This window comes from Gambusia affinis, linkage group LG21 (genome assembly GCF_019740435.1).
Source record: "Gambusia affinis linkage group LG21, SWU_Gaff_1.0, whole genome shotgun sequence".
NCBI lineage: Eukaryota > Metazoa > Chordata > Actinopteri > Cyprinodontiformes > Poeciliidae > Gambusia > Gambusia affinis.
This window is the reverse complement of record NC_057888.1, coordinates 16,558,238-16,585,629: the sequence shown is the minus strand read 5'-3', so window position 1 is coordinate 16,585,629 and position 27,392 is coordinate 16,558,238. Positions and strand designations below refer to the sequence as shown.

Genomic DNA, 27,392 nt, shown 5'->3' with positions numbered 1-27,392 from the left:
CTCTTTGGCAATTCATATTTTGATTAATTATTAAAGACTGACTTTTCTTGAAAATTACTAATTGTCTCCTTTATTTTTCAATATGAAGCTTTTATTTAATGAATGAGCCTATATAAACACATTTTTTCCTCGTATAAATACACGATATGCCATTATTGCTAGTTATTTTCTGTTTGGATTCTTGTTTTAAAATATAATCTTCATTTGTGAATATGTTTCTAATTAGCGTATCATTTTCTTCTACTTCCGAATTAACCATATGTTGTCCTATCTTGTAAAATCCTGAGAATATATATTGAAGTTTTTCGTTGTAACGTGACAAAAAATTTCGGCAAGTCACCTTGCCGAGGGAAAGAATGAGAGGGAAAGAATTTGCTTTCAACAGCAGAGGGCGCCAGAGCCACAGGATTTCAGCGACCAGAAGAAGACTTCCCATGATGCAACTCGGCGCGCTAACTTCAAGGTAGAGAGACATGTTTGTTTTCGGTTCAGCGTAGAAATTTTTCACTTTGCTGTAGTGGTGTCTCAAACCTCTTTGTGTACATACTGTTCGTGTCATTCCTTCGAGCTAAATGAGCCACAACCAATTAGTCTAACTTTATTTTCTTGTTTCTTTGTAGTATTTTAGTTCCTGAAGCTGCCTTGGAAAGTTCGCAGCTGGATTTATTAAATAGTCGAAGTCTAGTCTACATTTAAATAAATAAAAAAATATCCTGTTGACGGGTCAAAGGAGGATGAGTAGTCCAGGAGACCGCAGCGGCTGCTCCGTCAGTCCCGCTGACATCTTTGAAGACGTTTGGAGGCAGCTAAAAGAATGCCACCAGAACACAGTACAGGGTAACACACCCAGCCGAGATTAAATAAAAGTGATTAAAGCTATGCTTTAGACACTCACGTTCAGCATTTTTCGTCCTCTAGAATATGAGTCGAAAGTGAGCAAGCTGAAGAAAGACCGCTGTCTGTGAGTATGTTGCACCATTTGCTAACTGCGCTGGTCACCCGCAGGCCAGCTGAGATGAACTTTGTTTCGCTGCAGAGACGCTCAGAAGCTGGAGGTGTTTTATAATCGCAACCAGCAGCTCAAGGAACAAAACAAAAGCCTCCAGGACTCCATCAGCCTGCTGGAAGACAGGTAGCCTCCTCACAGACTCACACTTCTGTTTTGCCCAGGGACCTTTTAGGGTAAACAGTCTGGTGGATGTGGTTGCAATGCACTGCTACGTCTGACAAGGGAGCAAAGTTAGGATAGTTTTAAAAATAAAATAAAAAGCATGCTTTGCAGGTTCAAGTTGCATTTATTTCCAACGCATATTTAGAAGCTAAACGCTCAAATAGCTCCCAAATAAGATGAGACTGAAGCAATTGAAGGAGTGATTCTACTAAGGCATCTATGAACCAATAGGAAGATTTCTAATGTAAATCTCAGTACATTGAGCACTGGTGGGGAGATTATACCTCCATAATTATTGCATCTGTGTTAGCGGACAGCTGACACAGATGCAGCTGTGTGCACAGATGCAGAATTCAAATGTGATATTTGTGACACTTCAAATATCACATTTGAAGTGTCACAATTTTGCTGTAAGACATCTAGCAAACTAAGAAGAACATTTCCTGTTTCCAGGCTCCGTGTTGCAGAGTGTGATCGATGTGCCTTCTTGGAGGAGAAGCTGAAAAGCAGCCAGGATCAGAATCTGGATGTCATCAATAAACTAAGTAAGTTTTGTTTCTTCTATATGAAGAGGCACTTTCAACCTTTTGTAAGCTTAAATAAACTTAAACCTCAATGTTTACATGTTGCCATAACAGCTCTGTAAACCAACCCAGGGTTATAAACTGGGCAGGTTCATCATGTAAAACAGGTGGAGCTAAAAACAAAAGCACCATCACTATAAAGAGGCAGAAAGGAAGATGGCAGGTACACAAATCAATAAGGCTGTTTTAGTCTAAAGTATTAAAGCTGCAGTAACCCTAACCCTAAAAAAATTTTTTTTTTCCACATTTTGAAACCTGTCACCATGTTGTGACAGAATTGTATGAGACGGATAATCTGTGAAAAAAAATTAGCTTGTCTGCCTTTCCTCAGTGCAACCAATCAGAGCCAGGAGGTGGGTCTTTGCGCTGTCAATCACTAATCAGTGTGGCTGGTCATCCCCATATGCTATCTGTTTTTTTAAAATTCATTTAGACTAATTGATGTACAATGAGAGAAACCATTCAATCACACAGCCAAAGCTGTTTTAAAAGGTTTATATATACATATATATAAAACAAAGCTCATACAAGTATTAAGAGGTTTATTTGTCGATTAATCTATTGTTCAGTCTACTTACCAAAGCCTGAAGAACCATGTGTATTTTGAACCTTTGTCATTCTGAGCATCACTGGGCATAATGATCTTACATTCTGGGATGTATTTAAGAGTTTTATATATATACTTTGTTCCAGAAAATGAGAACAAAAACCTGGAAGATGAAAACAGAAATCTTCAAGCTGAGCTGCAGAAGATGAAGATGCGTCAGTAAGTCTCCCAGCTTAAATAAATGCAGCATGAAATGTAGTTTTCTTTCAAATTAAACATTTGTTTAATTAATTATCTTATTAGCCGTGTCCTCTAAAGTCAAGCCATTTATTGTTATAGTTTCAATCTGGTGTTGAAATGACAAAAAAAAACAAAAAACCATCTCTTTATTTGAAAACTGAACCCAGGTCTTCACTAGCTGCTCTCTGATACTTTTAGCAACTTTCTCAGGTTCTGGTGTCAGACAGGAAAGTAGAGGGAAGTTTCACTTCCCCTTTCATCAGCAGATGTTGTTTTTGCATCAGTGCGGACCTTGAGGAGACATTGGAGCAGGACGACGGCGTCATCCCGGACTCGCCGATCCTGACCAGCTCGCTGCCTGCGGCGAACAAACTGAGGAAACGTAAACACCCCGACAAGAGCAGACGTGTTCGTTATGCCGAGACGCCGCTGCCACAGAAGAATAACTCCCTCTTTAATGGTCGGTCCCATCGTGAGGCACCAACAAGCGGCTTTCATGGCGATAAAATATGCCTCAATCTGTCTTTTTATTCTTATTAAAGAGTTGAAGAAAGAGGCTGATGGAGGTGCAAAGAATTCTGGGAGAGAAGTGCTCGTGCCAAACACTTGTGAACTGGACACATCCCAGAGCTCAAGTATAACCACATCCTACTGGTTTTTACAGTTTAATGACACCAGCAAGAGGCGTCATTAAACACCTCTATGCATAAAGAAATGCATTTCTTTATGCATAAAGAAATGCATTTCTTTATGCATAAAGAAATCGCATATTTACATATTTACTAAGTATAAGACTTGTACTATTGTTTGTAGAATTTCAGATTAAGGTTCTGTAAAGTTTGGTGGTGGGTTTTTTTTCTCCTGTGGACTTTAATTTTGAAATTTCTATTATTTCAGATGACATGAAAGAAGAAACGGAGGACGTAGTTGCAGAAACGTGCGCTTTGGAGGTGCTGGGCTGTCGTCATCTTGTAAGTACAGCTCTGTTTGATTAAGCCACACATACAGCACCCAACATATAAATATACGTAACAAAAATGTATTCATATTTTATTGCACTGGTGAAATATTTCTACATTATGGAGCAAATTGCTTTGAAAAAGCAAGTCAGAAGTGCTACATTTATTTTAACTCCTAACAATTTCTACAAAATAAAAGTCATCAACATGTTTTTTTAAATTTATACTCATAGGTTGATTAGAGAGTCCATCACTTTCCATTAATTGGAGCCTCTCTTCAGAATGGAAAAGATAAAAATGAAAATACTCCGTTCCTAAATCTGCAGGCAGGGCAATAATTGAAAGTTTGAAACACTTGAACTACGACAAGCAAGTCTGGGCAAAGAACCACCACCAACAGTCAGCTGAAAGCTGAGGGAAGTAAAATATATCCCTGTTCTACCATCACAAATGCCAACTGGAACTGTGTGCTTTTGGTCAGTGTATGTTGAAAGGCCCCCCGATACCAATTAATAAGTATGTTGAAGGCTCTTTTATGCTGTCGGCCTGTTTTTCATCCCAGCCAACTTGACAGGCATCTGTTCTTCTTTCATTTTAAATCCGTTGCCTTAGAAAGCCGAGTTGACTCCTCGTCATCAAGACGACACACGGAATATCTGGAAGCGCAACGCTCGTTTAAGGCAAGCAAGAAGACATTTGATTATGTTGGATCCTTCTGTTTTATCAGCAAGTAGTTCTAATAATCTATTATTTCCCACACTTTAAGGCCTTTCTCTTCAGCAGCACAGATCCGAAATCCAGACTCGACCACGGAGAAATCGCCGTCTCTTCTTCCGAGCATTAAACGCTTGTCGGAGGAAGGTTCCTTTTGCTGGGCCAAACGGAAGAACAGTGGCACTGAGCAGCAGGGAGAAGGCAGAGCGGGGAGTAAAGAGAAGGTGGATAATCAGAAGGAAGCTAAACCCTTACAACTTGAAACCACGAGGCAGACCGACACACTTGGCTTCAAAATGGAGCAGCCGGGCAACCAGGTATCAATGCCTTTTTAAAATTATGTTTTAACTCAATTTCCAAGACCTGGCGTTTGTCAGAAATACAGTTTCAGAAGAATCGCTTAACGTTCCACAGGGTCCAAACCAAATGCTGAACATCTCTTATGCAAGTCCCACTTTCAAGAAGCCACTGAGTAAAGCTGGAGACGAACCAGATGGAAGTAGGAGAGCGCCTCCGCAGGATCGGAGTGCGTCACAGAAATGCCTTCAATCTAACAACGGTTAGTCATTTACAGCATAAGCTAATGATTATTTTAGTTACCAATTAATCAATTATTCTGACGATTAATCGGTTATAAAATTGTAACATTTGTAGTAATTGTTAATCCAATAAATTATTAATTATTCTTTGGATTAATCAGCAAATAAATGGGTAGCAAAATGTGGTTAATAGATTTTTTTAAATTGTATTTTCATTATACATAATTTGAACCAGGACAAGTTAAAACTAAGCCTCTTGAGGACTTTTGTGTTGAAAGTATTTACAGACAAAGTTTTTTTTGTTCACCTTAGATTCAAAATTGATTTGTATTTTGCACACTTTTGAATTAACTACTTCTCTGGATGTGTTGTTCCTTCAGAAAATGGCCTTTTTGGGGGGTGTAAAACAATCGATTTAGTAAATTAGTTGACGATTGTTTCAATAATCGATTCCTCACGATTAATCGTTCCAGCTGTACTGACTGTGGTGTTTTCCCAGCCGGCAGGAAGGAAATGGTGGAGTCCACGTGGAGCGTCGACCCCGCGCTCGCCTTGTCCATGTTTGAGAGCGAGGTACGGCATCGGCAGCTTTATAGCCGTCTCTATCATCTTCACTCACAGTGCCTTGAAAAAAAAAAAATAAATAAAAAATCATAATTCTGAGGTGGGTTTGCTGCGTTTTTAGGAAGTGGAAGAAGAACAGCGACCCGGAGAGCTGGCAGACACCGACTGCACCTGGGTCAGCCACAGCATGCTGCAGCGTCGAGCAGAGGACGGTCAGGACGGGGAACGCGTCAAGTCTGGTATAGACGAGTTTTTGTTTTGTTTTTTATAAATGAGCGGGCAGAGAAATTGGGTGGTTGATTCCCATAAGTAATAAAAAAAATCGGCCACGTTTAATTTTCCTAGGACTCGGCGACAAGGCCAACGACAGTTTGGACATGATGTTTGATGCAACAACTTTCGGGGAGTACAAGTCGTACACCTGCTCCAGCTTGGATCAGAGTCGGCATTGTGATGATGGCGATGACGATGCCGAGGAAGTTGAGATTATCGGTACGCGTCTAGATTGAAAGAACCAATCAATCACCAGGCACCTACTTTGAGTTTGATTTCTGATTTACCCATCAAACTAGATCAAGATCTTCCTGAAACTCCTGCGTGCCACAGCGGAACCCGGTAAGAAAGTTCTCGATCAACGCGTGTTAGATTATTTTTAGAGGGTTGCATGGGTTCCAACGCATTCCTGTACGCCGCAGGCGGCCGACGTTTGCACACGTGGCCGTCGTTCGCAAGAAAGACGAGAGGAGAAAACTGAAGGGCACCACCTGCAAGGAATGTGAAGTGGTGCGTATTCTGAGTTGGAGCCCGTCCTGTAACGTCGGGTTTTGTTAAAATAATTCCCCGTTCCTTGCAGTACTACGCTCATCTGCCCGAGGAGGAGAAACAGAAGAAGTTGTCCGCTTGCTCCAGGCATCGATACCGCTACATTCCACCCTGCACCCCTGAAAACTTCTGGGAAGTCGGATTCCCGTCAACACAGACCTGCATCGAAAGAGGTAACCGACTTTTAAGCCGCAAAGACAGGACGAGTGCAACCTTTCAATGCCTTGAGCTGAAAGCTTTCTGTGTCTTGCTCAGGTTACATCAGGGAGGAGAAGAACCCTCAGGCTCGTTCACGAAGGCGACAGCCGTTTAATGTTTTGTTCACCCCAAAGAAAAGCCAGAAGCAGAGCTGAAACCACTACAGATGTTACCAGAGCTGGACGTTCCAGCTTTATATGCGACTGTAAAAACTTTATGCTTCCTGTAGAACTGTAAGATAAAACACATGTGCTTACATGTATAGTTTTATTCAGATAATCAGACAAGACATAAAAAATAAAAATAAAAAAGTGAAATGGGGGAAAAAAAATCTCTTGAAGAAGTGCAGGTTTTTGTCTTTATGGTGGAGATTCTCTGTCTGCATACAGCAGCAGGGCCTCTCCAACATGGCTGCCAATCACACTGTAAAAAAAATAACAAAATCCTAAAGCTTTTGTGTAATTTCATAAGGCATATTCTCTAGAAATCAGAGTGAAATTTTTACCAAAGTAGAGACGCAGAGTTAAAGTCCATGTTGAAAACCAAAGGAGAGAGGAGCACGGCTGTGACCTGGGAGGAAACGGTACCAAATAAATGACCTCCTATTAATTTGAAAGCAGCTGCCGCCTGTCGGACATGTTGTGACGTTTACCTTGGACACAAAAACCCAAGCCTTGAAGTGCTCGAGGGACGGCCCGCGTTTTAATCTGACCGTGGCCAACAGCAACAAAAACCCCAACAACGCACTGCAGAGGCAGAAACGCAGAGTTGAATTAAAACATGTTTTTGTTTTGTTTCTAAATAACAGTTTCACATTTATCTAACGTCAAGTCATCATTAGACGCCGCTATCTGCAGTCACCTGGCGCAGCAGCCGCAGTGAAACGTGTGGGACTGGAGGGAGGGGAACTCCAAGGCACCGGTAATGTCACCTGCAGGGAGACGAAGTCGTCCGATGTAAACACGCACACGCCAAGCTTCGTCAATTCATACCGAAAGGTGTGCTAAATCGCCACTTGATCGGTCATACCTGTTGGGTGAGCAGCAAGACCCAGCAGCAGCACGCTAGTTCAAACACAAGGACGGCTGTTGAATATTTGTATGAAAGACAAACAATCCTAATAGAAGTGATTAAAGCCTCCCTTGAAGACTCGGAGATGTCCCGTTGATTAGAAGTCTTCTGCTACTTACAGCCCTGCTTTGTGACTTTTGGTATGTTTTAAATGTCTCAATAGAATTGTACAAAATCAACAAAAAAAATAAATTCCCATGAACTCCGATTTAATACGATTGTATTCTTACCTGAACAAGTAGTTGATGCACTGCTGGTCAATGTCACTAAAATAAAATAAAAAGTTTTTTTTTTTTTTTTTATTAACTGAGATGAGTCGTTAAAATAAAAATTAAAAAAAAGTAAAGTATGTAGTTACTGTTTCACTTTGGCATTTATTTCTTTCAGGATACAACAAAGCTGAGATTTTTCTGTTACATCTCCTGATGTTTTGTAATCAGTGATATTCTGGAAACAAACCCAGATTTTGAGCTCCTGATGATAAAATGAAGTTTGCATTTGAGGAGCAGAGCTGTGTAGGGAGCCTGGAAAGCATTTCATTATCAGGTGTGAAATCTGAGTAATAAGAGGACAAAAAAAAAGATCTGGCTGAACCACCAAATCTTGGATATACATGGTGCTGACAAAACATATTTGCCCTCTTAGACTTCTGTTAAAATATTTCAGCTCAGACAAGAAAGATAGGAAAATACAACCACATTTAATATTATTATATTTGCAGAAAAAAAGCTGTGAAAACCATCTATAAGCTTTGTGAAGATTACTTTGCTAGCTAGTGAGAAGGCTACAAACGTGTGGCCTCTCTGTGACCACTTTTTCACATAGAACCAAATTGGTTTTTTTTTGGTTGTTTTTTTTTTTACTCAGATTATCTTAGTCTGACATAAAAATGCGTCCGACAACTACAGGTGTTCTACTAACCTCAGATTAGTGGACTTGTGAACTTGAAACACTCTGTATGTGCCTGGAAACGACAGATCGGTCATGCGGAGGACGCGTCGGACTTTTAAACCGACCACGTCAGGATCGGCCGCGTGCCACCGTACTTACCGACGCAGAAGAGATGGCACAGAGCCCAGACGTAGCCGCTGTGGTCAAACTGTGACGAAAGCATAGAGTGACGAGACGTGCGGCAGTGTTGGCGTTACGCCCTCCAGTTCATTGTGGAGAACCGTTACCTGAGGGTCACACAGGGGCAGGTTGACGGCTGACAGCAGCAGGAGGCAGACGCTGCAGCAGGGAGATGGATAATATAGATGTAGAAATGTATGACTAAATGTGTTTTAAAAAAAAAAAACATTATGAAAGTGTGGTGTGTATTCAAACTTCTTCCAAAATCCTTAGATTTTGATAAAAACTAAATGATGTGTTGCACCGAAGATGTCGGAATATCTCAGTCTAGCAAATTTATGTAAATTACTGTAAGTGTTATAAATACACACTGGGTGTCCAATTTGTCCCACGTGATTTAATGTTATTTTTCACCCGACGCTGCGCTTACCCACATCCAAGGGCTGGTGAGGAGCAGATTATTATTATTATTATTTTTTTTAAGTGGTAAAATTCTGTGGATTTTCTATTACCACAGTGGCGGAACAGAAAAGCTCACCTGATTATTTTAAGCCGCTGTGTCTTCTGCGGGAGAAGAGAGAACACAAAACTCATGTTACTGTACAAGAATCCAATTTTGACAGACTACATTTTTTCGTGTTCATGACGAGTTCTCGGATCGAAAAATCGCGCAGGCTGTGTTCAAAGTGTAATAAAATGAACACCAACTAATTCTTGACGTTACCGTAGGGTGATTGTCTAAATTACTTGAGTCTCTTTTTTTTCTTTTTCTAAGAAATCAAATGTTGGTTCCTGAATGACCGTCAGCTGTTTGACTCTAGATCTCAATCTAAATCCAAATCGAAGTTTTTCACAGTGCTGTCAACAGTGCAACCACATATTCACTTCATTGAAATTTTACGAGATAGACCCAGGGCTGGCTTTAGGACAATAAAGGCCTCTAGGCCAGAGCTGGCTTTGGTGACCTATAATAAAAAAATAAAAAATGTCACGCAAACTATGTTGCATTCAGACTGATCAGCAGGTTTCAAAGAGGAGCCAAGAGGAGAACTGTTACCTGTTATTATTACAGTTAAGAAAAAAATGTAACAATATTAATGTCATGGGTTTTACAAAAGGTACAATGTTTCAAAAAGATGCCTTCATTACAAAACATAACTATTTGTGGGCCTGGACTGCTGCCCCTGTAAGATCTTTCTAAAGTCCAGCCCTAATAGGCCAAAGAATAATTACTGAGTGGAAGTAAAATAATACATGGTTTTCAGAACTTTTAACAAATACAAATAGTCTTTAGTCAGGTACCCCTAAAAAAATGTAATGCAGCCTATAGGAGTCTCTGTATCCATCTAATCTCGCTATTAATCCAGCTGTTTGGTGACGCTAGCGTAAGAAAATATGTTGACTTGACTGTAATGTGACAAAATGTAAAGAGGGGCACTCATGCCAAAAATTGCATCGTTTTTCAGATTTTTAGAGATCACACGGGAACCCATATGATAATTCTTCTATAAAAACGGTGTCCTCCGTCAGAGGCTTCTTCAAATTCGCCTTAATACAGACTGCTGCAGGAGAGCCCTTCCTGCCCACAACCAACTATCTTGAATTGAACTGATACGGCTTTTTGCTCTGGTTCTAACAGAACCCAGCTGCCCAGACACAACGAAATAACGCAAACAGCAGGCGGCGAATGCACTCACCTCTCTGTGAACGGCGCGGGCGATTATGTAACTAACTACAAGGGAGGAATTCTGAAGAGTGAAGAAGAAGGGAATGTCCTGTGCAGGAAGTGAGAGCGGGAAAAAAAGCAGTGAGAAACCACAGTATAAAAAATGTTTGAAATAATTTTTGTAGTTATTCCGTCACTCACTATTCGTGATAAGGCCCTAGAGCCTGCGTATATATTTCCCACAAAAAGGAATGAGCCCGGAAGCCAGGAGAGAGCAGCGGTTCTGTAGCCGACACACACACACACACACACACACACACGCAAGATATGTCTGGAAAGCTGGTAAAACATAAACAGCAAGAAGAGCAGCAGAGGAGTACCTGGGGATGCGACTCATCTCCACCCAGCCCAGCTTTCCAGATAGAAAAAGCAGGACGGCTCCAACAAATGTCTGCCATCTTGGAAAAACAATCTGTTAATTTATGCATGAAGACATAGTGTTGGTTAATTTGTTCGTTTGTTTGTTTGTTTTGACCTACTCACCCTTGAAATAAAGTTGGATAGGTGAATTTTAACACAGACAGGACAAACTGCAACATAAAATGGTTGGGTTATATTCCAATAGATATGAAACAGAACAGTGTGGTGCCATCATTCATTATTAGGGTTGAGAATTAGTTTTGATGAAACTCGGGTGTCTAAGCATGTTTCCTTCAGAAATAGCGTCCATTTTTTATTTTAGTTTTATTTTTTTTGGCTCCATCCACTTTCACTCTCCCTGCTGAAGAAAAGGCATGATGCTGCCACTTCCATCATCCTTGTTTCAATGTTGAGGATGATGTGCGTTCTCTTTTGTTCACTAATGTTCACAAAAAAGCGGGATTTATGCTGGGATTAAATTACAATCGCAAATGAACTGTTTTATGGACTTCTGAAGACACTTGGTAGCACTTGATTTTACTTGAAAGGCATCAGGAAAAAAAGGCGTGCATGGTCATTTATGTCGTCACGTGGTTACGTAACAACATAAATGTCTATGTTTGTTTTGGGGCTTTTAAGTAGAGCTTTGTTGTAGCTGCCTTTTATCTTCTACACCGTAGGATAATACAATATTAATATTATTATTATTAATTATTATTATTATAATCCTGGCTGCGTTTTGAATCACACCGGATGAGTACTTTACCAACAAACCCTTTCTATATAAAAACCAGGCATTTATAGCCTCCCTTATCCTTTTAAGGCTTACCTTATTCGTGAAATACGACACAATGAAAACGAAGCTAAACGCGAAGCCAGACACGTGGCTCCTCCAGTGCATGATGTTCCGCAGACAGTCTGCAGAAGATACATTATGTTTACACAAAATCCTACATTTGATACAATGTATGGCGCCTTCCCAAACAGAAGTGTTTTTCAAGCTCGGAAACTTCCCTCACTGACGACACGTCAAGACGCCAAACAACACAGATCGTCTACAAATGGAGAGATGACTCGCTCGCGGGGCGCCCGCCTCCACCGTCGACATTAAATGAATTATTATTATTATTATTATTATTATTATTATTATTATTATTATTATTATTATTATTATTATTATTATTATTATTATTATTATTATTATTATTATGGTAGGTAGTTGTATAAAAATACAACTACCATCCAGTCAAAATATGAGATTTTACATGTTTGATTATTATTGTTTGTGTCTCTATTTATTTATTTATTTATTTATTTACTTACTTACTTACTTACTTACTTACTTACTTACTTACTTACTATGTCTGTTCAACGATAATTGCAGATACACACAGAATATCACATCCCACTCAATCCACTAAAACCTTTTTATTTGTATCACTATGTTGTACTGCAGCGTTTCCCATTGCTGTCCTCAGTACACTACCCTGCATGTTATAGATGTTTCCCTGCTTTAATATAACAGATTCAGATGACTGCAGCAAAAGCCTGTTAGCCAAACGTCAACTGAATTCAAGATTATTAAAGCAGGGAAACATCTAAGACATGCTGGGCAGTATGCGTTGAGGGCCATGGTTGGGTTTTGTTTCCAACCTTGAGTTCATCTGTTTTTTTGCTTTGTTTAACTCTTTCCAGCGAATGGTTAACAGCAAAACATTAGAATGAATGACCATGAAAAAATATATAACTGAAACAATTTGATCAAACAACCGGATAAAATGTTTCTTCCACAAACAGTGAAAATCATTTGGTTCTAGACTTCCTTTTTGACAGATATCCCGCAGCACAGTAATATTTCTTGCTATCCCCTCAAAGAAGAAAGTAAAAGAAAATAGTCAGAATGAGGACTCTTTCCTCTATCACACATCTCATTTGGCTAACAGTTGGTCACGTGGTTTCATGCAAGTTTCCGTGTTGACACATATCTTTGCTGCAAAGCACTCGGTGTTGAGTTTCTGAGGAGGATGCGGTGCCGTCATGGCCTTTCTCAAGACGCAAGAGCGAACCAAAGAAAGGTTAGTGCCGCTCTATCGTTTGTCACCATCTTATTGTTTCTGCCCGGGAGGTCGAGTAGCCTTTGTTTTTTTAGTCGCAGCTGCGGCGTGTTTGCTTTCACTGCGGCTGAATGTCATTTATTTACCGTGTGGGTCACTCAGCTAACGAGAGCTCCTCTGACAGCTGTGGGGAGCTTCTCATTATTGAAGTCATGAAGCTGCTGCACAAGCCAAGGCGAAACAACACATGACGGCTGCTTCATATCATGCCTGGAAATAATAAGGGCTAAGTCATTGTAACCTATATTTATGTCAGCCATCATCTCATACAAGCATCGATGACCTCACCTCTCCGAGTTGAGGTTATCGATGGTGGTTTTTGCACCGGTGACGGTGTTGTTGACAGTAGGTGCTCTAAGCTGAGGTCGCAGCAAAAAGACAGGTTTTAATGTTGGAATTCTAAAAGCTGCACAATACATTTTTTTTTTTTTTTTGTTGCAGGTAAAATACCTTTAAGCACGCAGAATTCCGTCAGCAACAAGAAAACAAATTATAAATATGTTCTTGTTTGTTCAGACGATAGCAAAACCTCTATTTCGTGTGGCTATAGGATACCATCCTCGATATATAGCAAATATATTAAAGTAGTGTCAGAGCGCGTATTATTTTTTTCAAATGACTGTTTGGAGCGATATGGAATATTAAATTTATCGCGATATTTTGCGGTACAGTGGTGACAAAAAATACGAGGAAAATAGATTTATCAGGCGGTTGTATGGCAGTGAATGCATGGCTGTCATCAGACTATTAAATGGGATTTATCAAGACGCAATTGACTATTCTTATTATGATAATACATTTTTCACAATGAACAATACGATGAAAGGGCTAATATATTTCATTTTCCAGTTTTCTCCTAATGTGCAGCCCTGATCCCCATGATGAAAAATAGCGATAGAAATTTTGAGGCAATGTGGTTTTGTCTTTTGTTTGTTTTGCTTTTTTTTTTTTTTTTAGTAATAGTGAATAAGCTGGTCTACATTAATTGGAAGGCAGATGAAGCAAAAATACAAGCCAGTCCTGAAAGATGACCCGTTAGTTGGTGGATGGAATGGAGATTCACCTTCCAGCAGAACTACGACAATAAACATCCAGTTAATCTCCAGTTCTGCAACTTTTAGATGTGATTCTTCTTTTCCACGCCTGGATCAAACAATAAGATCAACAAGCTATAAAGTGCTGCAGAGGCACTTAGGTTTGTTGGAGCAAAGATGTATCTAAGGTTTGCAGCACTCCAACCTTCAAGGTTTTGAGCTTAACACCCCTTGTTTGGATGTGTTAGCATGGCCTAGTTAAAGTCCAGACCTAAATCCAACTGAAAATCTAGAGCAAGAATTGAAAATTGAGACGTGCTGTTTTGTGTGTTTGAGTTAAGACTTTGAACAATTCGGACTGGACCTCACTTGGCAATTACTTTCACCGGTTTCATTTCACGACGCAAGTTTGTAGATCGGCCATCTTAAAAGAAACCTGCGAGCTGAAAGTGATGCTCTTCAGGCAACATGTGAGTTAAATTAGATGATTAAGCCTCTTTGACAGAAAGCCTTTGTTTGTTTTGTGTGGACACGCTGACCAAACAGCCTGCGGTAAATAGGTTACCATGTTCTGATATAAAAATAAAAAAACTTGAAATAATGTTATCACCCCTGAGGTGGGATCAGACAAATGTAGTTTGACATCTTTAGGAATTATTTGAGTAAAGTTAGTCTATGTTTGTGGGAAAATGGGCAATAAATAGCCAAAGAGTCCTTCAATAACCAACTTGTTTTTTTTTTTTTTTTTTCATTTTGTTCAACTACAATGAAACTAAATAGTCATACTCTGTATATCCTGTACTAATTTAATTATTTTAGTAGTATTTTAGTCTCTTTTTTTAATATTCTGGTTTTCAGTTGCCTGATATGCAGTTTTGCTGATTTGTTTTGTCTTGGGGTTTTTTCTCAGGTTTTCTCTCTTGTTGCTGGACTTGGAGGAATATTACTTTGAGCAGCACACTGCTTACCACGTGACAAGCCCTTCAATAAAGGAGAAGTAAGTGAGAGCATTAATGGAAATTCTGAAACTCAATCTCGTCATCTGCTTTGCTTCAGGAAATGACTTTCTTCTTTTTTTTATTTTTCTCCTGAAATATAAAAGACTGATTTAAATCTGTCACCTCTGTAATGTTCGCTTCATGCCTGTGGTGGCTTCTGTTTGCTTAAAGTTAGAAGCCTATTGAAGAAGCTGTTCGATTATGTAATAAAAGAGTGAGCAAACTAAAGGAAGGTTAAGATCAGATCTTATCAAGCAAAATATAAACACAGTGACTATGTGACAGCTAAGCTGTGCTGTAGTTTTCACTTTTGTTTTTTAGTTGATTGAGGTTTGTTTTAGGAGCTAATGCTACCAGCACAACAACACAAACTAATAACCTCATTCTGAATTCGAAAATGTTCCAGTTGTGCTGTGTTGTACATGATCGTAATGTTCTGTTTAATGTTCTGTTTGTATTATAATCTTTCTGCACCAGTAAGAATATTTAAGTTAAAAATATTATTTATTAGATTACTTTAAGTATATATTTTTTTCATGGCAGTGTCTCGTTGAGAATAAAGTGCATTTATGTTACAGATTAGTTTTCCATGCACGTGTTCAACAAACGGTCATTTCTATATATGCATATTATATTAATGGACTGTGACCCACTCAAATAGCTGTGGCAATAATTGAATCTTTAGTTAAAAAAAAAACAAGTTTCATTTATTTTCTTTAAAGATTGTTTTCATGCAAGAAAATGTTTAATTTTATAGAATTAAAACAAAGAAAAACTTTAGCTCACAAATATTGGTAGTTCATTTTGTTGACTTTTCTGAAATATGCAACTTGTTTGGTTTTGGTTCTTTAAAATAAAATTGTAAATGTGGTTTAAATAAAATTGTATCATAGCTGTTTGTTTTTTCTTCCAGTAAGGTCAGAGGTTCCTTCAAAGTTTGCTCCAGATCCATCATCTTTGATCCAGATGGACTTGCAGAGCCAATCATAAAGGTTTGTGTTGATACGGCAAATGTAGATTTCTGTCTCTTTAAGTTTATGCAGACGGGTGCCGCACTTTTAGAAATCATAAAAACCATTCAATGTAGGATTGTTGAAAGTTAAGACATCAAGTAGAGCATGTGCAATAAAGACTGACTTGATAACTTTTCTTATGATGGGCTGTTTATGTGATGCGAGGATTAAGGTGAGATAAGAGAGTTTATTGATCCCACAATCAGGAAATTTACATGTGCTAGCAAGTTTTTAAATAGCTGTGTCGGTCTTTATGGCATATCCTAATCGATCCTTGATGTTTGTACAGATTCCTCTGCGAGACTGTCAGAGAATCGAGTTTGTGGAGAAAGAGAACAACCCTTTTTACGAGTGAGTTTCCCTTCGTTTCTGAGCTTAGCCTAAAGCTCTCGAATATTTGTCGTTTCGTCAAACTGGTTTGCTTACTTGGAAGTGTTTTGCGGCTCTGCTGCATGCGTTGTTTTGTAAAAACCCAGTCTGCTAAACGTATTTCAACCTCATCGGATTTGTATTCCTCTCTCAGGCCCAGGCCACCGGCCATCACAGTTTCCTGTGAGCAGGTGAGATATTCCACAAGGCCTCCAAATAATGGCTGCACTTTTCTATTTAGTCTGAGTGAATGTGCCCGATTCATTTTCACTTTTCCTTTCAGGTTATTTTCATCAAGGAAAGCAACATCATTGCGCCGTATAGGAATGAAAGGGTGAGTCAGCTGGAGAAAATCATATATATATATATATAAAATAAGTTTTACATTTAAATCTAATTAAATTAAACAGAGGAATCTGAAAGTAAAACTCAATATTTGACAGTGTTACATAAGAAATATTTTAAACAATTGGTAAAATAGAGCAAACTGCCAGCTTTTCTGCCTGCTTAACTTAATTTCTCTTATTTTGGCAGGGATCAAAGAAATTGACCTTTGAATTGGAAGTTTGGAGCAAAACAGAAGATGTGGTGCAGACATTATTGCAGGTATGTGGCTGTTTTTGTGATTATTGTTATAAATGATTTCAAATAATCACAAATAATCTGATTTTCAGAAATCAAATTATTCAAGATGGTTGTGTCTTTTGAGAGTGTTACTTGAAGGAAATTTCAATTTGTTTTCATTGCTTTAAGGTATTCACAACACAATTATAACATAAGCTACCATTTACAAGGTACTTTAACAATATTAGCAAAGCTCAACAAAGTAAACGCAGCATAAAGGACAGAGTAAAAGAACAGCACAAACACACTCAGAAATTGTATAAAAGTTATTAAAAATACTGAGTCAAACAAGTTAAATCAAATGCAACCAAGGAATAATAATTATAGTCCATATCTCACATTTGTTTGGAGCTAATAGGGGAAGGAATCAGTTTACACTGCATCTTTGGAACAACTTCAAAAAGGCTTCTGCTCCGGTCGCAATTGGAGAAAAGTTTCTGTCTACTGCTAATTTTACTTGACAGTGAAGTGTCAGGATAGAATCAATATTCACTCCTAGTTTTGATAAGGGTTTGTTTTATAGGAAGAGAGATAAATACAAGGTGTCCTTCTGAGCACTGATGGTGTTGAGCAGAAAATAAAGCTTAAAAAAAAGCAAAGATCCTGAAAAAGAGCACAGAGTCGCAGCACTGACAATAGAAAAAAGGGGAGGTCTGAGATTAGTACCCTGTGGTACTCCCCTCTCCTGATTTCATTTTAAACAAGGAAAGAACTCAGTTGGCCACTTGTTAGAACTTTACACAAGAAAACCTAAAAAAAAACACCCATAGTCTGACTCAAGAGAACTGCCAGAGTGGGAGCCTGCTGGGTTCATACTGGAAACCAGATGGATGACAGGCAGGCTGGCTCCAAGTGGTCAAACTCAGCCACAGGGCAGTAAAACCAATGGATCTCCTGGGGATTGTGAAATAAGAGCCCTAGTCTTCACCACCTCCTCCATTTTCACCACACAGGAGGAACCATTCCTTCCCAAAACATCAGCAGAAATATTAAATGGGGACATATCAGTAGGACTAAATACACGATACAACTCAGGTGATTTTTACAGCACTGGCACTAGACTGTCTTTAAGAAATGGCCTCACAGGCATGTTCTTGTGTGTGTCATGGATGTTTCGTACTGTTGTACAAATTTGTGGTGTTACTAGGTAGTTGGGTGAGCACACTGCTACCCTCCGCTTCTTTACTGATGATGTCACAGTAAAAGCACTGAAAACATGGAGTCTGCTGGCAAAGCAAAGCCACAACCACCCTGCACATTCATGGACAGAGGAAATAATGTTTCCTATTAGCAGGGATGCACTCATTATGTCAAATTTGGGACCTGGAGTCTTTGTAGTATTTTTTGCCCAAAAAAAAAAAAAAAATCAATTTGATGAATGTGTTTAATCCTCTCTTAGCCTTTTATCTCATTGTTATTTTTCTGTTTTTTATCCTCCTAAATCTGGCAGCTCCACAGGGCTTCCTGTCTGGACAAACTAGGAGACCAGACGGCTATGGTAGGTTGATCATTACCTAACCTCACCTCAATTCAGACAATAAAAAACATTAAAAAAAGAACCTGAGTAACTCATCCCGTGACATATTTCGTAGATTGCGGCAAATCTGCAGTCCCGCCTGGCAAGGTCGTCCTTTGATAAGAATTGGTAAGCAGATATCCAAAATTCATACTGATTTAATTCCATACACTAGCAAAGACATAGCTTTAATTTTGGGGAAATGTGACGATGCTCTGCTGTGAAGTTTTCAGAGTGTTGCAGAGAGGCCACACATGGAGTGTCCTGTAGAGATGGTGATGCCTCTGGTGTGCAACCCGGGCCACGTCTGTGTCACAAATGAAAACCTTTACTTCCAGCCCCTTAACGGACATCCGGTGAGTCCACAGACGCAGCGGCCACCTGCTCGCAAAACGATGCCGTCCGACGGAAACCCCGCTTTAACCTCGCGTGTCGTTTCAGCAGCATGTGATTCAAATCAAACTGAACGAAGTCAGGAGAATCTACAAGCGACGGCACGGGCTCAGGCCTTTGGTGAGCAGCGCTGGACGGCTGCTTCAAAAATAAAACATCCCTTGCTGTCGCGTCCATAGCTACAAAAAGATTACAAAACGTGTGTGTCTTTGTGTTTTTTCAGGGGCTGGAGGTGTTCTGTAGTGAGAATAACTTGTGTTCTGACATCTACTTGAAGTTTTACTGCCCAGCCGACCGAGATGAAATCTACTACTACATCGCTACGTTTCTGGGTAAGAAAACGCAGGAGAGCTTTCGAAAGCGTTCGTCATCAGCAAGCAGAAATGCAAACAACTGTGAATAAAATTAGTCAGCACCTCAAAGATGATTTAATAATAAATAATAAAATCCAAGGAAATCATTTTTGGTTGTAGGCACCAGATTACACAACACCCAACTCTGAATGTCTTGAAATTTATTCTGAACTCATTTATGGATTCACATATTTCCATATTTATTTTTATTTTGTTCATTTTATTTATATTTTGTATTTCGGTCATGTTTAAATATCTTGTAATTTCACATTTGTGTTATTAATTTTATTATCCCATATTAACATTTGCTAATATGTTACTCTTTGGATGGGAGCAGCTTGTCAACAAATGAGCAATTTTTCTTTTTTCTTGGGTGGTCAAAAAAGTATATCTTAATTCTTATGCTTATGAATAAAAAAACAAGAACACGAGAAGTCATTTTAAAGATTTTCTCATACTTACTAGCAAAATCCATCTGAAAAACAAGTCTGAGAAGAACCAAATACAACTAAGTTGAGCTCTTAGACAACCAGGTATTTCATCTTTATATCATAGGAGAACATGACATGTCATGAATTTCTGCACCTAAAAAAACATTGAATAAATGATCTGGTTCTCAGTCACACTTGACAATCATTTCATGTGTTTATTAATGCATTTCCAGATTCGATATCTTGCATTTTGGCGCGTTAGTTGCAATGGTTACGTGGACAACAAGCCATTAAGAAACATAAAACTTTAAAAAGTGGAGAATGTTCCTAATGCCATCAGACATTTAGACTTTTTTTTTTATTGTTGTTATTTTTTAATACATGTATGACTGAAGTTGCCATTTATTTACGTGAAAATAGTAGAGTTTAAAATGTACTGTAAAAATACAGGAGAAAAGATCCCTTATTGTTGGTGTTGAAATGTTAAAATGAATCCGATTTCATTGAGTTGTCCTCTGTTTGGCTCAGAGAATCACATCAAGGAGCACACAGCAGAGAGCTACATGCTGCAGTGGCAGCGCGGGCATCTCAGCAACTATGAGTATCTCCTCCATTTGAACAACCTGGCTGACCGCAGCTGCAACGACCTGTCCCAGTACCCCGTCTTCCCCTGGGTCATAGCCGACTACACCAGCACACAGTTAGGTGGGTCGGTCTGCCTGTTGCAAGCAGGAAATGTGTGGGGGTAAAAAAACCCCAAAGCTGTAAAAGAGGTTCTGATTTATTCAATGCTTTTTTTTTTCCCCCCCTTTTTCTTTTGATAAGACTTGGCAAATCCGGACACATTCAGAGACCTGAGTAAACCCATTGGAGCCCTGAATCAGGAGCGACTCGACAGACTGCTGGTGAGAGGTTTAAAGTTGTTCTCTGTATTTTAATTTCTTGCTGTGTGCAAGGAGACAACCCCCCCACCCCCACCCCCACCCCCAACCTCCTCCCTCAGTAACCTCTGAGTGGTTCTGCTCTCACAGACTCGGTACGGAGGCATGCCTGAACCGCGCTTCATCTACGGGAGCCATTACTCCTCTCCAGGATACGTTCTGTTTTACCTCGTCAGAGTCGGTACGTTGAAGCTCTTAAGCTCAAAACTATTCAGCATTTATGAAAATTCATGACAAGATGAATGATACAATTGCAGGTCCTTTAATTGTAAATATCTGATAAAAAATAGGGCTGCAAGTAATGATTATTTTAATAATCGATTATTCTAACGATTAATTGAAAAGAACAGCACGTTTTAAGGACGTTTCATTTAACCATGTAGCACTTTTTTTAATGCAATATTAGAAATGCATTAAAAATGCAATTGAACAAATGATTTAGTTTATTTTTTAAATAAGAAAATAAACATTTTATTGCCTAAAATTCAATACCATAACATTCTTTTAGTAAATCTGAACCAGGTAAAGCTAACGGTATACAACCTGAGGAATTTTGGGTGGAACAGATTTATGGACAAAGGGTTTTTTTTGTTTATCAAAAAGGCAAAATGAACACACATTTTGGATTAATTACTGCTCTAATTATGTTTTTTGAGTCTTTATATTCCACCTAAAGACGACTAAATTACATGCTGATTATTTCAGTAAACGATTAATCACGATTAATCCAATTAATAGCTTCAGCTCTAGATAAAAATGAAATCCGATTTTTGATGAAATGTAACAGAAGCTGTCCTCTCCCATCAGCTCCAGAGCACATGCTGTGTCTGCAGAACGGCCGCTTTGACCACGCAGACCGCATGTTCAACAGGTAGCATTACTCCGACTTATCAAAATGCAGTAAAGCACAAATCTGTATGTTTTGTTTTCTTATATTAACCTCAACTAAAATTCTTCATTCATCAAATTTTCCACAAAAATTGCAATTTTTTTTATTATGTCCACTTTTGATGATCATCAGCCGTTTGTGTATAAAATAAATTTTAAAAAAAATCAAGTGTTTTCATTTTTCTGATAGAATATTTACTTTGGTGCTTTTGTTTCCTGCAGCATCAGTGAAACATGGAAAAACTGCTTAGAGGGAGCAACAGACTTTAAAGAGGTAAAACCTGGACGTCTCGCACAGAGCGCTGACAGGACTAGTCTTCCTACTCCTTTGTGGGTTTCCTCAGCAGTTTTTTAAAACAGCACCCCTAGTGGAATATCGCAGGGATCAAAGCAGCCAAATCATTTCTCATTTGTTCAGTATTAATGATTTCTTTGTATGCCTTTTATTCAAACTGAGCTGTTTGGAACCAGCAGAATGTTATTGAGAATATTGTTTTTTAAGAACTTTAGAGAATTGTTTTACGAAAGATTTGCTCCACTTTAAGGGTACAAAACAAAAAGTTTTTAGTTTGCAAATAAAGCATCTCTGGAGGAGTGTGTTCTATTTTTATGTGTCCTTACTATTGCAGCTGATCCCAGAGTTTTATAGAAATGACTCCAGCTTCCTGGAAAACAGACTGAGTCTTGATTTGGGCCGAAAGCAGAATGGAACGTTAGTCGGTGACGTTCTTCTCCCTCCGTGGGCTTCGGGTAAGTTAACTTTTTGTCTGCGTATCCCAGGCAGAGTGACCTACACACCCTGCAAAAACCTGGAATTTGATTTAATGATTTTCAATGTTTACTTGAATAAGGGGAAATAGTTGAACTCATTAACCAGCTGACAATGAAGAACTAGTTATCATTTACACTGTAAATACAAAATATGTTTTATTTTTCTGACTTTATTTCTAGTCCCGTTTGTGTAAAACATTCATCAATCTCTTTTCAGTCTGTTTTGTACAAGTTCAATGCTCACAGCCCGACAAAAGCAGAAAAGTCTGACATAAACATGCTGCAGTTTTATGGGAAACTGACTTAAAGAGATTTTATTATTCATAGCCTTAATCATGGGGGAAAATGTGGAACTTTAACAGGGAAATGCATAGGATGAAGTTGAGGTGTATTTTATCTTCTCTCCAGATGCCAGTGATTTTCTTAAAAAGCACCAGCTTGCCTTGGAGAGTCAGTATGTATCCGAGCACCTTCATGACTGGATCGACTTGGTGTTTGGCTTCAAACAGAGGGGCAGTGAAGCTGTTGAAGCTCATAATGGTAACACTCACTTTAAAAAAAAAAAAAAAGTCACTTTAAACCCAAACTATTCCGAAAATTTCATGTATACTTTTCTTTTTCTTTCTAGTTTTTCACCCGTTGACCTACGAAGGCGGGATGGACTGTGACAGGTGCCAAAAAAAAAAAAATCAGTTGAAAATAATTATAATAATAATTATTATTATTCTGCAAGGTTCATGACTAACCACTCTCCCACTCTCTCTCCGTGTGCCCGGGAAGCATCGAGGACACGGATCAGAGAATAGCCATGCTGACGCAGATCCTGGAGTTCGGCCAGACGCCCAAGCAGCTCTTCACGAGCCCTCACCCCCAGAGGATCACACCCAGGCTCCAGAGCCTCACACGGAGCTCCAGCGCCAACTCTGCCGTCGGCGAGCTGTCCCCTGGTAACGCTGCAGCTCGCACATTCAGATGCCTCAATTTCAACTGTGCATTATTAGTAACACACGTTTACTGTTTTCCAGTAAATCTGCTCCAGTAAAGCCTTCTGATTTCATAATAAAAGGCAACTTTCACAGTCCATAAAGTGGATGTGAAATTGAGGCCATGTTGCAATCGCAAACATGAATATCAAACAATGTAGAAAAAGTTTAGTTTATGAAAAATGTTCACCAAAATAAAAAAATCTGCAGCAGTTGTATACCCTTAAATGTTTCCCCCCATCAGGGTGATATAAATTGTTGGTTCTTTTTGCCCAGCACGCTCTATTCTGTGAAAAAGTTTATTTTGGTCTCATCGTATTTGACATCAATTGTGGCAAACCAAACTTCTGACTGCTCTAGTCTTACCACTTTTATGTGAACTTCACAACTATTTGCCACTTTGTGTTGCTCTATCATACAAAATCCTATTAAAATGTGCTATTGTAACACGATGGAGTGTAGAAAGCGGTGTGAAACGTTTTCTTCCGCGTGCTCTTTCAGTCTCTCTGTGTGAGGACTCGTCGTTTGAAGACCTGACTGAGGAAAGCAGGAAGATGGCCTGGGCCAACATGGGAACTCTGAAGCGGATCTCCAGCCACAAAATCCACAAGGAGTAAGTCTGCTGCTCTCTTCTCAGCCACGGTAATAGAAGAGTCATAAATGTAACGCAGCGGAGCAGAGAACTGAAAGTTTAGTTTCAGACATGACATTTGGGCAGCATCATCTCCTTTGGAATATTGTATTAGTGTTGTGACGACAGAAAATCTTTTCTTAGATTTGTTTTTATGAAATATTAGAAGTAAACCTCCTAAGGGTAACTAATTCTGCCTTTTAAACGTCCAGAGCCGTGACGGGCATCGCTGTGACTCGAGACGGAGCTTCTGTCTTCTCTACATCTCAAGGTTTGGAGAATTAAAAAAAAAAAAAAAAAAAAATCCTGTTTAGTACAGCGTGTTGTTTGGTAGCTAAGCAACTGGACAGTTTCCTCCTCCATCAAATTTAAGTTAAACTTAACATGTCTTACTGTTCTGTCAACGTTATGCCTGTATTCCAGACTCGACACTTAAAATGTTTTCCAAAGAGCTGAAGGAATTCCAGAGGAGCGTTTCCTTCTCCAACATGGTACCCAGCTGGATTTTCCCGTCCGTTTTCCACCATGTAAAACAGTCCGGCTCTGCGAACAGTAAACCTCTCTGCTGTTTTCCAGGCGTTATCTTCATGCTTGATGCTGGCCGACGGGAAAACTGTGTTGTGTTCTTCGTGGGACAACAACGTGTAAGTACTGTGACTGAGTGAATGCTTAATGAATTTTGCTTGATGACTCTTTCCTGACCTCCTCTGTCTGTCTGTCCCTGGCAGCTACTTCTACTCCATCCCATACGGCCGGCGGCAGGACACACTGATGGGTCACGATGACGCCGTCAGTGAGATGTGCTGGTTTGATGATAGGCTCTATACAGCATCCTGGGACTCCACTGTTAAGGTGCCTTTTTTTTTTATTTTTCTTTTTTACCTGCAAAAAGGCATTTTTAAACGCTACAAAGACTTACATTCTGATGAGCATTCCATTGATTGAAGACGATCCGATTGCAATTTTCTGGCTGATTTAAAAGCCTCACTTGACTACTCCGATTTACTTATTTTTTATTTTTTTTGTTCTGGTGTTAATTTTTACAGGTATGGCAGTGCTCCTCTAAAAAGCAACCCAGTAACAAAAAAAATACATTTGAGTTGCTGGCTGAGTTGGAACATGATGCCGGGGTGAGTCGCATGCCGACCTGTTTTAAGTTTTCTAATATCTCTGCATCAGTTTACTATATTTTATAGTCGCTACGTTTTATTTTTGGATTAAAAAAAATAAAAAATCCAACATTATCTCTACTAGAATATGTGTTATGCTTTTCATTGCAGGATTGTCAGCTAAATCTTTCTTGCTTGATGCTAATTAAAACCGGGCTTCCTTGCTGTCTTACGTCCAGGTAAACACGGTCAGTCTGAATCCCGCTGGAACTCTGCTGGCGTCTGGCTGTAAAGACGGGACGGTCACCATCTGGGACACCAGCAGCTACCGGGCTCTTCAGCAGGTCCACTGCCATGCTGGAACCATTCACCACGCTGCCTTCAGTCCTGGTGTGTGTCACAACAGCAAACGGCATTTTCTTTCTGCCACGTGCGACGAAAGCAGCGATATGACTAAACCTCAGCATCGATCGACTCTGCACACAAACCCTTCGATTTTATAAAATACTTTGTCTTATATAGAGAATACTCAAGTTTCTCCTGGAATATATATTTTTAGAAGCATGTTTGAAAGGTCTGGGTAACTCATAACAAGTCTCTGGTTGTTGCTTTCCTCAGACAGCAGACATGTTCTCAGCGTTGGTGACGACTGCTGTATGAAGGTGATAGACGTTCAGACTGGAATGATGATCTCTTCTGTTAAAGCTGAGGAGGAGCAAAGGTAGGAAACGGACTCTTTGGGTATGACGTCGCTACATCTGAAGCCTTTTGACATTTTTTAAGTGGTTGGAAGCTGCTAACCTAAACGTGCCTTGGAAAGGTTTTTATAGCCATGAACCAAAAACTATCATGTATTTCATGGGACCGACCAACACATTACAAAGTGGAGGTGAAGCACACATGGTTTGCAATTAAAAACCAAAAAGTGTGGCATGCATTCGTATTGATCTTTACTAAAACACCCATAAGTAAAATTGAGTTCAACCAGTCATCTTAGTAGTTTCTAGAGTTCAGGGTTGGGTTTTAAAATAATAAGTAACTCTAGAGTAGCTGCAGAAATGCAAAGTGAAAAAAGAAAACTGTAAGAAATCTTGTCTATACTTCACATTTGTTTTGGGTTTGTAGGGAGATTCAGGGCGATCCTGGAAGACAAGCTGTTGGTCTGCAAAAGAAGAGTTTTGGTTTTTTTTAGGTTAAATCATTTATGGCCCAGTCAAAGTCCATGAGTATGATTGGGCCAAGAATATCTTAGATCAGGCTAGTATCTTAGATGAGACTTGAAATGAAAGTTCAGTCTGATTGAGCTTGAGCTATTTTGCGTAGAAGGAGCTAAGTACTAAACCCTGGGACACTTTTCGGATTCTTATTTGTGCAGGAAATATGGTAACCATGTATTTATCTTCACATCACAGTTCTGTCCTATTTTGTGTTTGGACATCAATAAAATACATTACGGTTTATGGCTGTAAGGCGACAAAATTTGGAGAAGTTTATGGTGTGTTGCCATCTTTTTTATTTTTGCTGTTGTGAGTTATTTATGAAGACCCTTATCTGTGGGACTTATCAGCGCCTCTGCGTTTTGCAGATGTTTCTGCTGGGATGGGAGCTCGGTGCTGTGTGGAGGACGATCTGGTGACCTTCTTCTATGGGACCTGCTCAGCAACACGGTCATCAGCAGAATCCCCGCTCACTCTGGTACAACTCATCTTTACGAGTTAACCACAACTTTCCATGAAGGATAGTAATAAAACAATCCACTCTGATTCACTGTCATCATACACAGTCAAGGCAGCGAGAGTTATTGAAGAATCAGGTTAAAAAGGCAGACTTTGTGTTCTTTAATTCAGTTATTTTTACGCCAAACAGTGAGCTGATTAATAAATATAAGTGCTTGCTTTTCCAGGTGCCGTCACCGCCATGTGGATGAATGAACTGTGCAGCACGGTGATCACAGGTGGAGAGGACAAACAGATCATGTTCTGGAGGTTGCAGAGCTAAACGTCTCTCTCTGCAGCAACAGAGACCAAATCTTCTAGTTAAACCCACAGGACATGTTTCCCTCTGATCATGTGACCCAAGTACAAGGAACAGACTTGTGACACGGCTAGGAAGATCTGAGATTATGCCTTTATAGTATGTCAGAAAGTTGGGTGGAGGACGTAATGTTACCATAATGTTAATTGTTGTCAGATATATCGAAATACAAACATGTCTAAATGCAGTGTTTGCTTGAGAGCAGGAAGCTAAACCAATGTAATCGCCTTATTTTCAATTGTTTTTAATCCTGTCATTTATCGATAGTTGTGCGGATTTTATTTTATTTTAGTTTTTTGTTAGGTTATTCTGAGGAACAGTTGTTAACCCAAGCAGGTTGGCTTGTATAGCTCATAGGATGGATGTTAATATTTTTTTTAATCATTGATGTTTCTAATTTCATTGCTTTATGTGCATTTTATTATTTAATGTGGAACCAGTGTCTCAGTGCTTTATGTTGCTCAGGTGTTGCTACAGAAACACAAAATTACCTCTAAAGCGGTCGTCCAGTTTGTTTGTTTTAGCACAACAGAAAGACAAAACATGGAGAACCTAAAGGGACACTGAAAAGAAGAAAAATAAAACAAAAAACTTTTTTTGCCTGATCTTGTGCGCACAAGACAT

General features: G+C 39.3%; 3 protein-coding genes across 8 annotated transcripts; 2 read left to right on the top strand and 1 right to left on the bottom strand.

Moving 5' to 3' along the window:
- The first annotated feature begins 47 nt into the window (after positions 1 to 47).
- On the top strand, positions 48 to 7,622 carry rbbp8 (retinoblastoma binding protein 8). 4 transcript variants are annotated; one of them, XM_044105545.1, is made up of 19 exons: positions 48 to 463; positions 621 to 837; positions 919 to 961; positions 1,037 to 1,132; positions 1,625 to 1,716; positions 2,449 to 2,521; positions 2,806 to 3,002; positions 3,085 to 3,177; positions 3,440 to 3,513; positions 4,114 to 4,181; positions 4,268 to 4,532; positions 4,630 to 4,774; positions 5,254 to 5,327; positions 5,440 to 5,557; positions 5,664 to 5,810; positions 5,891 to 5,933; positions 6,014 to 6,101; positions 6,172 to 6,313; positions 6,396 to 7,622. In XM_044105545.1, exons 2-19 carry the CDS (start codon positions 735 to 737, stop codon positions 6,491 to 6,493), a joined length of 1,959 nt encoding a protein of 652 aa, XP_043961480.1. In that variant the 5' UTR covers positions 48 to 463; positions 621 to 734; the 3' UTR covers positions 6,494 to 7,622. The 4 variants fall into 4 exon arrangements, with proteins under 4 accessions (XP_043961480.1, XP_043961482.1, XP_043961481.1 ...); XM_044105547.1 differs by having other exon boundaries at positions 48 to 837; positions 2,827 to 3,002; XM_044105546.1 differs by having other exon boundaries at positions 48 to 837; positions 2,809 to 3,002.
- Positions 6,599 to 11,625, bottom strand: LOC122824685 (transmembrane protein 241). Of its 2 annotated transcripts, XM_044105548.1 has the most exons (15): positions 11,396 to 11,625; positions 10,690 to 10,736; positions 10,527 to 10,604; positions 10,348 to 10,429; positions 10,178 to 10,255; positions 9,019 to 9,044; positions 8,588 to 8,639; positions 8,460 to 8,508; positions 8,331 to 8,373; positions 7,640 to 7,675; positions 7,368 to 7,402; positions 7,200 to 7,269; positions 6,991 to 7,084; positions 6,844 to 6,908; positions 6,599 to 6,761 (listed from the first exon to the last, which is right to left on the bottom strand). In XM_044105548.1, the coding sequence occupies exons 1-15, from the start codon at positions 11,465 to 11,467 to the stop codon at positions 6,698 to 6,700; spliced, it is 891 nt and encodes a 296-aa protein (XP_043961483.1). In that variant the 5' UTR covers positions 11,468 to 11,625; the 3' UTR covers positions 6,599 to 6,697. The 2 variants fall into 2 exon arrangements, with proteins under 2 accessions (XP_043961483.1, XP_043961484.1); XM_044105549.1 differs by lacking the exon at positions 7,640 to 7,675 and having other exon boundaries at positions 11,396 to 11,595.
- Positions 11,626 to 12,443: 818 nt separating this feature from the next.
- Positions 12,444 to 27,266, top strand: nsmaf (neutral sphingomyelinase (N-SMase) activation associated factor). 2 transcript variants are annotated; one of them, XM_044104251.1, is made up of 31 exons: positions 12,444 to 12,641; positions 14,625 to 14,711; positions 15,626 to 15,704; positions 16,015 to 16,076; positions 16,249 to 16,285; positions 16,378 to 16,428; positions 16,629 to 16,700; positions 18,169 to 18,216; positions 18,311 to 18,363; positions 18,461 to 18,590; positions 18,679 to 18,747; positions 18,851 to 18,959; positions 19,940 to 20,116; positions 20,237 to 20,316; positions 20,443 to 20,533; positions 21,160 to 21,223; positions 21,463 to 21,514; positions 21,870 to 21,990; positions 22,420 to 22,551; positions 22,640 to 22,682; positions 22,792 to 22,958; positions 23,496 to 23,607; positions 23,838 to 23,896; positions 24,049 to 24,116; positions 24,202 to 24,269; positions 24,354 to 24,477; positions 24,672 to 24,755; positions 24,974 to 25,124; positions 25,353 to 25,455; positions 26,320 to 26,429; positions 26,638 to 27,266. In XM_044104251.1, exons 1-31 carry the CDS (start codon positions 12,604 to 12,606, stop codon positions 26,730 to 26,732), a joined length of 2,736 nt encoding a protein of 911 aa, XP_043960186.1. In that variant the 5' UTR covers positions 12,444 to 12,603; the 3' UTR covers positions 26,733 to 27,266. The 2 variants fall into 2 exon arrangements, with proteins under 2 accessions (XP_043960186.1, XP_043960185.1); XM_044104250.1 differs by having other exon boundaries at positions 12,499 to 12,641; positions 18,676 to 18,747.
- The last annotated feature ends 126 nt before the right edge of the window (positions 27,267 to 27,392 follow it).

What these genes read in the sequence shown, in the direction of transcription:
- rbbp8 (XM_044105545.1), top strand. Translation starts at nt 735, where the DNA reads ATGAGTAGTCCAGGAGACCGCAGCGGCTGCTCCGTCAGTCCCGCTGAC. An exon ending in CTGAAGAAAGACCGCTGTCT is followed by an intron (nt 962 to 1,036) that starts GTGAGTATGTTG and finishes GTTTCGCTGCAG; the next exon opens with AGACGCTCAGAAGCTGGAGG. An exon ending in GCGTGCCACAGCGGAACCCG is followed by an intron (nt 5,934 to 6,013) that starts GTAAGAAAGTTC and finishes TGTACGCCGCAG; the next exon opens with GCGGCCGACGTTTGCACACG.
- nsmaf (XM_044104250.1), top strand. Translation starts at nt 12,604, where the DNA reads ATGGCCTTTCTCAAGACGCAAGAGCGAACCAAAGAAAG. An exon ending in TTGCAGAGCCAATCATAAAG is followed by an intron (nt 15,705 to 16,014) that starts GTTTGTGTTGAT and finishes ATGTTTGTACAG; the next exon opens with ATTCCTCTGCGAGACTGTCA. An exon ending in CAGAATCCCCGCTCACTCTG is followed by an intron (nt 26,430 to 26,637) that starts GTACAACTCATC and finishes TTGCTTTTCCAG; the next exon opens with GTGCCGTCACCGCCATGTGG.
- LOC122824685 (XM_044105548.1), bottom strand. Translation starts at nt 11,467, where the DNA reads ATGCACTGGAGGAGCCACGTGTCTGGCTTCGCGTTTAGCTTCGTTTTC. An exon ending in TGTCGTATTTCACGAATAAG is followed by an intron (nt 10,737 to 11,395) that starts GTAAGCCTTAAA and finishes TTTATGTTGCAG; the next exon opens with TTTGTCCTGTCTGTGTTAAA. An exon ending in CTTGGGTTTTTGTGTCCAAG is followed by an intron (nt 6,909 to 6,990) that starts GTAAACGTCACA and finishes GTTTCCTCCCAG; the next exon opens with GTCACAGCCGTGCTCCTCTC.